A 12,334-nucleotide genomic window follows, 5' to 3' on the forward strand; every position below is an offset into this window, starting at 1 on the left:
CAGGAGAGAGAGAGAGAGAGGAGGAGGAGAGGGGAGGGGAGGTGGATGGTAGACGAGGGGATGAGGGAAGGAGAGAGAGTGTGTGTGTGTGTGTGTGAGTGATTGATCTCTGCGTAGTCCCTTTTAGCCTCTCATTATGCCCAGGCTCCCAGAACAGGACAGAGATGAGTTTCTGACAATCGTACAGCCAAAATGACCACTTCCCTGCCTGCAAATCACCTGTGTGTGTGTGTGTGTGTGTGTGTGTGTGCGTGTGTGTGTGTGTGTGTGTGTTCTTGTCTTTCTATACTCATGAGGACCTTCTTTCTGCCCTCACAAGGATAGAAGAATAGAGGGAAATCTGCATAAGTGAGGGCATTCTGGCTATTTTAGGGTTAAGGTTAGAGGTATAGGGGGTTAGGGAATGAAATACTAATGTGTGTTTGTGTGTGTGTGTTTGTGTGTGTGCATTGGGTCATATCCTCAGCCGTGAATCACCTCACAGTCATTACATTGCCAGGCGACATAATGGAATTACATGGCCTAGAAAAGTGCCATGTCCAGTCATCACCGCCTCCGCCGCCTCACTGTCACAGATCAGCTGGTCTGTCCATCGCTGCTTTATGTAAGCGGCCATAGTCTAGACACAGATGCCAATACCAGTCTCAATGCATTTAACATTACACATGACACTGTGCTGCAATTGTAACAGCATGATTGTGACATTGTGTGAGAGATTATATAAGATTTTGAAGTATGCCATCACTCTCCATTATGGTACTGTGTTACACATTGCGATGTCATGCTAATATTATGACACTGTGCCGCACATAATAACAATTCTGACATCATGTTACGCTTTATGGCATGGAGGGGTTGGGTGAGTTGTGTGTGTGTGTGTGTCCCAACCAACCACCCTCTTCATGCCGTCAGATTATACAATGTTATGTAATTCCCTACGAATTAGCATGAGATTCATCCAGCAGGTACTTACAAAGAGTACAACAGAATAAGCTTCAGTTCCCAGATCACCAGAATTTATGAGCAACCAGAAATAAGAAGTGCAGAGGTCAGGGCCTTAGTGTCCTGATCTAACTGCTCCTTTACTCCTGTGATCATTGGACAATCATGTAAGAGCAAGAACTTAATTACCTAGTATTTAATTTAAAGCTGCACAATGGGCAACTTTGGCGGCCCCAAGAGGCAGAGGGAAATAACCGTTTGAATTTTTGAAAGTTTGAAGTACTTCGTTACCCAGAAATCAGGAATGTGACATCAGTTAAGTTGTGCACTCCTTGGACGTAGTATTCTTCTTCTTAGCTTGTGGGGATGGAGGCAGTGAAGAGGTTTAGTCATTGTTAGTGAGTCCAGCTTTCTCTGGACAAAGCGCTCACTCTCTGCTGGTTTTGGAGACAGTTTTGGATTTTGGTCTTAAGTTTTGATTTGCCACTTCCCATGGGTGGAGGAGATTTCATGTCAGTGTCCATACCTGAAACCAGAATTTCATTTGGGCAAATTGGACGTATCTATAGTTCCTAAATTAGGGGGTAGCGGGGATGGGACTCTCTTCTTTGTTGCAGCCCCACTTTGCGATTATTGTATTCTTACCTAAAAACTTGCCTAGTGCAGCTTTAACAGTTTCGTGAGAATCAAGTAGCAGCTTTAAGTAAATGTACTTTTTTTCAAGCTACCACTGCTGCCTTTGCCGTGTACGTCCTTTTCAAGTGTCTCAAACAGCGGCAAGAATAAGCTGGGAGACTCGGGGAAAGCCCAGAGCGACGGGAAGGCGCATTCTAATGAATTCTGAATCACAGAGATCTGGACGTCAGCGAGCCGGACAAAGATACGATCAGCGGAAATCCCAGATGCAAGTGGTAGAGGTGACTGTGTTGAAAGTGGGTGAAAAACACTGGATAATGCCACTGAGACATGGCTGTACAATAAACCTACTCACAAGGAGGGGTAAAATATGCAGGTACTGTACACATCCGAGGCCACACACACACACACACATATCGATATAGCAGATCCAGAATGCACAAACACACACTTTACCTCTCTTTGTCTCTGTCTTTTTCTCCCTCGTTTTTCACAGGACTGTATTGAGTTTTCAGCTCAAATCTCAACTGTCTTCCACTCTCCGTTTGATTAAACTTTCTTCACTTTTTTTGACTTTGACAAATAAAGTGACACTTTTATTTATCCGGGGAAGGTTTTTGCTGAGCATCCATGCTCTTATTCTGCTTCACATTCACATAGTATACTTCTTTTCATATCATTCTCATATAATTGGAGATAATGATGATGCTTCATTGGTATTTGTCTCCCTGTCCAGTGTTTTCCCAGCCAATCCAAAGATTTGAACCAGTGATCTTCTGGTCAGGAGCTCGGTTTTCTAACATTGTCAGGCAAAATTTGTGTGAATTTTTGTGTTGAAGGTCTCCCAGAAATGGGTTATGGGAATAAGATGATCCCAATGCCAAGCAAGCCTAGAGGCAGCCATTGTCATGATGATAAACGGGTTTGATTTTCATCTGGCAAAAACACCCACGCGGTTGTGTTTAGTGATATTTGTCAAATAACACCTGAGCTTAAACCTATAGAGATTGTTTTCTTGATTTGCTTTATGGTGTTCTTTGATTTACCTCCACGTTCAGTCTCTCTCGTTCTCTCATCCTCTCGCTTTTTCCCTTTCTGTTTACCTCTCTCCTCTCTGTTTCCCTCTGTTTCTAATTCCTCATGACTTCTCTCTTCTCCCCTAGTTTGGCCGATTAAATCCGCACACATATGGGGGGAGATGTAATTTGCAAAGTGCAGACTGACAGCTCAAGTGAGTCAACATTTTGGCTGAGTCATTATCCAGCACATGAACCGAAAAATTGAACATAAATAGTGCTGAGGCGAAATGACAAATATGTGTGAGCGTCTGTGTGTGTCTGTGTGTCCTGTGTGTTGTTTTGGTCCATCCTCACTGCAGAGAGCTTCCTTGGACCATACAATCAACTGACCCTACTGTCTGTCTGTACCTGTTAAAACAATGCTAGTCGCCTACTATCACTCAACATGGTGGATGCTAAAGTGTTAGTATGGAGCACCAGAGTCAATGATCTACCGGGGACACATAGATGATTTTGGTGTTTATGTTCTGATCACTTAACAGGTAAGTTGACCAATGGGACAATCTTCCAAAAATTGCTGTATTCCTTTAGCAATCAAGCAAATACCATATTCTTCTTTTACAAATCTAAGGGGAAACTAAGTGGAAATTCTCTCAGATTTGGCTTTTACTTGCCCTGCAGTTCGGTTTAGACGTTCTCCTTTACAATTGTTTATGTTGCTTTGACATTTCCAACTCCAGCGTGAATGTTACACACGGATCAATCACAGCGCGGAGACAAACAATAAAATAAACGAACGAGGGGAGGTTTTAAAAATGCTCCGATGATTGGCTGCCTGTGCCCAGAGCTTGTCAGCGGCAGTTTTTCATGTTGATTCAGCAATCAGAGGCCGACTACCTCACACTGCTCTTAACCGCTGCCGACACACACGTTGGGACTGACGGTTGGCAGCGGGCTGGTGTGTTTTGGCATTCATAGAGACAGTGCATAAAATAGGCCATGCCCATTGTGGGGGAAACCTGCACCGCTCTCCATTCACCTTGTGTGACTGAATGTACATTGTTGTCATTATTCCCCAAGTTAAACATGCCTAAAAGCTGTTGTGTGGTGGGCTGCACAGCCAACAAACTTAAAAACTGTGAATTACAGTTTTTTGTGCTCCCGAGTAAAACGAGGGAGCTGCTGAGAAGAAGTGGATCCAGGCAATGGAGAGAGGCAGACAGTGGTACATGGTAGAAGAAGAAGAGGGGGAAACTTTGGGACCCCGAGACTAAGTACACTTATAATGTGGCCAGTATTTTGCCACTGGTCAGTAACTTACCAGTAATTATATTCTTGTAAGATAACCTGTATGTTAAAATGTGGTTAAACGCTACCATGCTGTCCTAACATTAGGTTACTACTAAGCTAACATTACTGAGCCAATTCCTCTCTATACAACAGATGAGTTGTGTTCATGTGTCTCAGGATAGTTTGCTCTGTATTGACTGTCAGTCCAGAGTGCAAAAGTAATGAGAAATCTCACTGACTTGTTAGCTAACATAAGATAGTTAACAACAATCCACTTTAATAACCAACTTATAGTCTGAAAATCATAGCTGTATTTCAGATGTTTAAATATTAAATTAAATTATTCAAGGTCAACTTATTATCTTACCTGGTGATTAAATTCAGTAGTGGTAAATGTCGAAGTATTTCACTTCAGGCCACTGTGTGGGATCATTTATCCAGCTTTATTGAAAAGGACATTGATGAAGGCCAATTAAGTTCATTTTTTTCAGTGTACATTTCCCTCTCTGTGGGAGGCAGTGTGCTGAAATAATTCTTTGACAGACTGTCCATATCTGAAAAGATTTCCTCCCAATCGCCGCTTTTGCCGGTTTGTTAGCGATATTGTTTTCCCCCACGGTGGGCGTGGCTTTCCAAGTGTGACGTGCTCTGCAGTGTGTCTATAGCGAGCACAGACACATGCAAAGTTTGACACACAAGCAAGTATTTTAATGTTTTGTTTGCATCCGCGAAATTAGATTAGTATATTCACAGGATTCAAACAAATACAAAATCATTTTTTCTAACACACACAGACACACACACACACACTGAAAACCAGCCAGAAGCAAGCAGCCAGAGTGCGTGGGGAACACAAGCTATCATTACTCCAATACAATGCCTGTTGCTCAGCTGCCTGTCAAGCTGCATCCCCTCTGAACACAGTGCGTGTGTGTGCGTGTGTGTGTGTGTGTGTCAGTATGTGTGCGAGGCCTTGTCCCTCTCATCTCATCTATCAGAGAATTTCGCTGCTCCGTTTGTCAGTCAGCAATCCCTCACTGTCATCCAGACTAGGAGGCGGGGGGTGTGGGGGCCTCAGTCTGACCGTCCACCCTGTTGTTATATATGTCTGTATGCGTGTGTGTGTGTGTGTGAGAGAGAGAGAGAGCATGGCCATCCGTCTAGCAGCCAATGACACTCACTGTTGTTGATGTCTCAGTTGGTGTCAGCAGCACCACTATTCATCCTAAATGTGTCTGCAAGGCCACCCTGCTTTTATCTTTTAACGCTTTAAAAGGCCTCAACTGGAGACACGATCGCTCCGGTTCACGTCTCTGAGCTTCCCCCGAAAGGCGCTCCATCTCAAAAAGTGACATGTGATTACCATTACAGTAAATATGGGCTGGGTGTAATGTAATAATGTGCGATGCTTTATTGCTCCCCGGACGCCGCAGGGAGAAGCAGAAGTTTGCAGACGGTCGTCCATTTGAAGGAATCAGAAGTTCCTCCTTCTTTGCAGATGATGATGTGACTTTTTTTGCATATTTGTTTCTTGCCAGGTTTCATTCATGAATTGAACCAATGGATGAAGATGAAACCTGTGTAGTCCCATAATCTTTAAAACCAGAAAATAATCAGGAATCAGTTTATCTGCTTGGGTTATACAAATTTTCTTTGTACACAAACTGCTAGATGTATATTTTATCACTTTTATGCAAATCAACTGGTCTAGAAACAATGGCAACTACGCTCTACCTTTCTTCTTTTCATTAAACCACTCTCAGAAATATGGATAACGTGATCTTTTTTGAGCGGAATTAGTTTACAGCAGAGTACAGCAAAATAAGCCAACAACTTAGTAGAGGCTTATTTAGCCAGACGTGCTAATATTTGTTTTCCATGATTTCCATTTAAATTGACAGGCGTGGTGTGTAAACAGCTGTTTGGTGTGTGTTGCTGTGGGACCGGTGGAAGAAATCAAACACACACAACACAGCCATCATCTTAATGAAGGCTTAGAGCAATATTTTGCTTGGGTAAAACCTTTAAAAACCTTGATAAGAGGTCATCAAAATTGAAACTCCAAACACTGAAAATATATTTTCTAGATTGCATCACCATACTTCATATATGTGTAGTTATGCAAGAATTGATGCCTTGCTACCTTTCAAAATAAATGCTAGGTTTTCAAAATAAAAGCAGCACAGACCCCTGGGGCAAACAGTATTGGTTATGGATGGGTTATGCATGCCAAAAAGTACAAAAAATATGCATTAATGGGAACTGACAAATTTCCATATTAATAAGTCTTGTATTGTTATAGTCAGTCTTACAATCTTATTTTTCTTAAAACAAGTGAAAAAGTCTCCCATTGGAGTGAGATAATTCCACTCGTTTCCAATACAATTTCACTTAAGTGTCAGCATGGTGAAACAAGGCAAAAAACTGCAGTAGTATCAAGAAAATGACTCAAAAATTCTTAAAACAAGGTGATATGCATTGGAAACAAGTGGAACGTTTTATGACGAATACTACTTTAAGACTCAATACTAGATTAAACGGCTTGTTATGAAGGATATTTTTTTGTGAAATGGTGTGATGAGCCCTCCAGCTAAATACATTTACATTAAAGTGTGAAGACCTCAGTGACAAAGTGTATAACTCTATCTCTCTAGTGGTTTGCAGCACAACAAGCCAGCCCCACCTGACCAAAACAGAGTGTCCAGTGCCGAGCAGGACAGTGCAGTAGATACAGACCAATGCCCTGGCTATAGGGGAGAGCAGCACATACAGACAGGTTCATGGCCAAAAACTGTCTGCAGGCTACGGTGCAGCAAAGGACATTCAGGGAGGCACTTCGTCTGGGAACAAATCTGTGGGCCGCAGTGCAGCACATACAGGCAGGTACGCTCGCTGAACCAGAGTCTGTAGGCTACAGTGGAGTGCAACACATTCAGACAGGCAGCCTGGCTCGAGCCATTTTTAGGCGAGAGCGGAGCAAAATACATACAGACAGATTCCTGGCAACTAACAGCGCATTGCCCAAAGAAACATTCAGCTCCATGAGATTAAAGAGGAAACGCCTTTGTGTTTGAATGTTGGTACGACAACTGTTCCAGCTCCTGTTGTCAGTGACGATAACACGATAAGCACCATCCAGAAGTACCAATATTCTGTACACAAATAAAGATTTTCACACAAATGGAACTTTGTGTCAAACAATGTTTAATGGCATATATGAGGACAAAATATAATAGATTCCGTATCGGTGCTTTCATGATTGCTCATTTGTTATTCAATACACATTGAACATGACTCAAAGCACCACCATTTTGCTTGGTAAAAAGCAATCAACATGACCTAGGTTAGAGCCTTTTTACACCTTACCTAATGCATTTAATATGTAAAGTCCATCAGCTTTGGCACTCTTCTCCTCACAGCCTTCCTCCATTGACCTCATTACACCATTTAAATTGATCAGATCCACTGGAGAAGGTCCAGCTCATGCAGCTGAGGTGTGTGGCAGGTGAATCACAGGAGGGAGGACGTACTCTGCCTGTTTTAAAAAGCAGCTGTTACTCCCATTTTGCCATGCAATGTGCTTGAATTTGAAAAAACAAAAATTCAAATGGTTGATAAGGTCGCTGGAGTGGGGCGGAACCAACTGACCATGACCTGTAGTGTGCTGTCAATACTCTAGTTACCACTACAAGGCCCAACATGGCCGGCCAGGGTTTACTTATTATTTATCTCACTGAGCTTCTCCCAAAACAGCATTCTCTCTTCACCTTGTTTTCAACTGATTTGTCATTTGGGACTTAGGTATCAAATAAATACACACAGATGCAGTGTTAGAAACATCGGTAAGGCCCACTCTCCCTCAAAAGCAGCCTGGGATAATACTGTAATAGTCTAAGGCCTATTCACAGGCTGGGCTAAATCCCCCCAAAAGCATTATAGAGTTGTGTTTACCTTAATCCTATTGTAAATCCAGACAACATAAATAATCCTGTGCAGCCGTGGGCATTTAGTCAGTAAGTCTGTGAGCTTTGGCACGCTCTAAAAGACCAGGGACATCAACGGTCTAATAATCTGCAATAGCTTCAGAAAGCTATTATAAGTATACTTACTATATATAGTAAGCTATTATAAACTCACTAACAGCAACAATCTCCATTTGTCTCAGTAAAGTTCAATCAAAGTGACCTCTCAATAGAAAATAGTTTTTTTTTTTCATTGGATAAACAGAACATACAGTAGCCTGTGGATTTTGGCACCTCAAACATCAATTGGCCGTGTTGTGCGATGGGACCCGTGTTGGGAGTGTCCGGGGTTTAGTCGGGGTACAGGATGAAGCCGGAGAAGGTGCTGTACTTGTTGTTGTTGCCGCCGTGCGCCTTGCCGCCGTCCAGCTTGACGTAGATCTCGTCCCCGGAGTCCAGGTGCAGCACGGCGCTGTTGCTGGCGTAGTCGTAGTTCTGGTCGGCGTCCTGAGCTATGGCGCTGGCCCGCACCTAGACAGAGGCGGGGAGGGGGGAGGGGAGGGGAGGGGGGGACACTCTGTTAAAGTAGAGCTTATAGCTTTTCTGAATAGAATCGAACTCATCTATACCTGGGAGGCAAAATGAAACAGCGGTGGGGCAATTTAAAGACACTATTTTACAATAGAATAGAATAGAATAAACTTGTCTATACCTGGGAGGCAAAAGGAAGCATCTGTGGGTCAGTTCAATGATACTATTTTATAATAGAATAGAATAGAATAGAACAGAACATAATAGAATAAACCAATCTGTACCTAGCAGGAAAAATGGGAATTTTTCAGTTTAAATACACTGTTTTATATTAGAATAGAGTAGAAGAGAAGAGAATAGATTGGATTGGGTTAGAATAGAACTCATCTACACCTGCAAATGGAAACGACAGCAGGTCAGTTCAATGATACTATGTTATAGAATAGAATAGAATAGCTGTGTTTTGACCCAGGGATAACTTATCTATATTTGAATTTCATCCACAGGCAGGATGTAGAAACGAATACTCATATTGTAAAAGACTTTAAAGTTTGAAATAAAACATCATTAATGTGTGAAGCTCAGATCTGACCAGTAAGCCAGGAAAACTGTACTGGAGCAACAACCTCTGCGTAAAAACCTCATCCAAGCAGGTTTTACGCATGAGTTTCGCAGTGTTTCTCATGCGTAAAACCTGTTTGGATGAGGTTTTTACGCATGAGAAACACTGCGGAACAGAACATGCAGAACAGGCTACGATTTGATAGATACCACAGGTGTTACCTTGAATATGTAAAAGCTAAACTATTGATGTGTGCCGTTATAAAACTAACGTTAAGGAGAATACACGACGACGAAAAGGGATCGAGCCCCAGGCGACGTTGCGCCCGGTTGGTGCGTAAAAATGTCCACTTTAACAAGCCATTTAATCTAGTATTGATTATTATTATTATTTTCCTAAAACAAATGGAAAAAATACCAAATGCCACACACTTTCCAATGCAAATCAACTGGTTTCTTGAATCAGATGGCATTTTCTTGATACTAGTGCAGTAATTTGCCTTATTCCGCAGAAATTTTCTCTGAGAAAAAAAGAAAAATGAATGGAAGTCTTGATATGAAACTAGGCTATATGTGACTTAGTAAGATTAACATTTTTGCTGTTTTGACCCTCTGTTCTGTATAGACTACAACAGACTACCATACTCTGTATATCACCAAACTACCTGTCCGTTCTTGCACAGGTCGGCCCACATGCTGGTCCCGTCGCCTCCGCGCATCAGCACATGGTAGGTGAAGAAATAGATCCCGGACACATGGCAGGTGAACTTCCCGGTGCTCGGGTCGTACTGGTTCCCCAAGTTTGTGATCACGTCGTCAAACTTTAACACCTCATATCCCTCGTGCGGATTCTTCAACCCGACATAAAAAGCGATCCTGATGCCGCCGGACGAGGAGTTCACACCGTCCGTCTCGCCGTTATCGGCTCCCACCCCCGTCAACGCGGGGAAGGCAAGTTTACTACCGGCGTCGCCGCGTTCTCCCGGTGGCCCCCTCGGACCCGGAGGTCCCGGCTCCCCCGGGGGACCCCTGGGTCCCGGTTTACCCGGCCGCCCCGGCTCCCCGCGACTCCCTTGCGCCATCGGCGGCGGCGGCGGGGGGATGCCGTTCGCGTCCTGGATCACCTCCACGGCGGTAGCGCCTCCCGGTTTAGGGCTGTACGGGTCGCAGACCATCCGGCAGGTGCCCATCATCTCGTAGTAGTGAGCCGAGGATTCCGAGGTCAGCAGTAACGGGATAACGATGGCCAGAGCCAGCAGCACCATGGCGACGGCGGCCACCGCGACGACCACCGACCACTTCCTCCGCGCGATTCGGGGACCAACGGACGACAGAAAGTCCCTTGAGCCGCTCGGTGAGGGAATCGTGACAGACGGCGGGAAGCGTTTTAGAGACGACGAACAAAAAGAAAAGAGGTGAAATTAAGCACGCGTCCCTCGGTCCAGCTGTTCTGGTTTGGTCTCGAGCCCCCGGGCAGCTGGTGTTAATGGGCAGCGTGTGCGCGTCTTGGCTGGACGGATGGATGGGTGCGCGCTGCGCAGCTGGCAGCTGCGTCAAGCCAACCAGAGTGAGCCCGGATGAGACCGGAAGTAAGATTATTTGGCTTTCAAAACAGCAGCCTACAATTTCTCACTATTGGAAAGAATTTATATAGCTTCATATTATAAATAGCTTAGCTTTTTCGCATAACACTTTTTTTTAAACAGTTTATAAAGTGATTTAGAAATCAAATATCACACAAATTTAGACAAGTAGCCTAAAAACAAGGCACCAAAATGTAAAAGGATAAGAATAGAGAGTCTGTGAAAATAGGGTATAAGAAGTTACTTAAAAGATCATAGGTTATAGTTTCTGTAAGTCTAAGCATCTCAGACAAGTTGTTCCAAAGCCAAAAGTCTGGTCACTTTTAGTCTTAAACTTTGGAACAGCCTGCATGAGGATCTGAGGCTGCACACTGGATAACATAGGATTTAAAATGTCTGTGATATCTTTCAGTCAGACCTTACCATGCTTTAGAAGTGACCAGTAACATTTTTGGTGTTTTTTGGGATTATGTAGGCCTAGTAGCATACAAAGCAACAAAAATCTAATTGGGAGAAAGAATTGTATTTGAACTTACTCCAGATTCCTCTATAAATATGCCTACATTCTTTATTTTTACTTTGGTCATTTTTTGACTCAAAAAACGAACCTTGCAACACGTTTGTCAATGAGGCTTTTATTTTGAAATGTATGACCGGAAGTGATGTGGTTAATTCCGGCTCACTTGACACTGCATGGAGGCTCAGGGTAAAGCTGATGCGTAAAGTTCAAGTCTGCGCAATATGATTTGTGATTGAAAATAAAAAAGGAAAATATTTGAATTGCCATTCATAAAACAACAGGCAGAACACGGAAACAAAGCTCGATGGGAACCGTTTTATTTATTATGAAATATTTGCATGTGTGCGTGCGTGTGTCTTTACAGAGCCTTAGAATGCCACACACACACGGTTTAGAGTCGTTTATATAATTTCTTACAGGCGGCATACATTATACCATATAGGCTGAAATCTCCATAGAATTTATTCATCCTTTTCTTCCAGGAAATGATGGTTTCGACAGCAGATCCGTTAATCCTCTCGTTACAAAATTGGGGCTTTATGTCTCACCGCCAATCTGAGATCTTCCCCGGAGACAGTATCTGAAAATCTGACATTTTATAGTCAGTCAGCGCTGAAAATATCCTTATTTTACTTAATACTTTGCTGCAATCCCATGGCATCAACAGCACTAAGTGATGTCCATAGATATCCCAAAACCCCATTCAAAGCAGTGCTAACTCTTAATAGAAACCAATCAAGGGTGGAAATACACATTATTCAGTCATAACGAGGCCACCTTGAAAACAATGAAGGTTAAACTGAGTCGGTTGTAATGAGTAGCCTGCATTGAGAAAATTGAGACCAAACCTGCAGCTAGATGCGTGACCAAATATTTGACTCAATCAATGATGATGGGTCCTTTCAAAGTCAGTTCAAACGGCCGAGGGCATGCGCACTGTGGTGACGTGAAATGACCAACTTCCATTCACATCAGCGCGCGCGCACACACACACACACACACTGAAAGGCATACAGACAGCGGGCAAGCAGATTAGATAGATAGATAGATAGATAGATAGATAGATAGATAGATAGTCTTTATTGCTGTCACCTACAGCTCCAGCTCCCCTGTCACAGACACACAGCCTATTTGAACTCTTGTTTCAATAGACAGGGAGCCATACGCCTTGAATTCTGATTCTCCACCAAATTAAAATTCTAGTGCTGTGCAGAGACGATCATTAGCCTATTCCATTGCATTGGGTTTAATCTTTAATCACAAACTCTTCAGTTTAGCCTCTTTTATGTT

General features: G+C 43.1%; 1 protein-coding gene across 1 annotated transcript; it reads right to left on the bottom strand.

Annotated features, from left to right (window-relative positions):
• Positions 1-8,200: 8,200 nt before the first annotated feature.
• LOC139642864 (complement C1q-like protein 2) lies at positions 8,201-10,206 on the bottom strand. Its single transcript, XM_071517900.1, has 2 exons — positions 9,607-10,206; positions 8,201-8,380 (listed from the first exon to the last, which is right to left on the bottom strand). The coding sequence occupies exons 1-2, from the start codon at positions 10,204-10,206 to the stop codon at positions 8,201-8,203; spliced, it is 780 nt and encodes a 259-aa protein (XP_071374001.1).
• Positions 10,207-12,334: the final 2,128 nt, after the last annotated feature.

This window comes from Centroberyx affinis, unplaced genomic scaffold, assembly GCF_046629955.1.
Source record: "Centroberyx affinis isolate AG114_WGS23_722 - 3 ecotype Tasmania unplaced genomic scaffold, CSIRO-AGI_Caff_v1 ptg000538l_1, whole genome shotgun sequence".
Lineage (NCBI taxonomy): Eukaryota > Metazoa > Chordata > Actinopteri > Beryciformes > Berycidae > Centroberyx > Centroberyx affinis.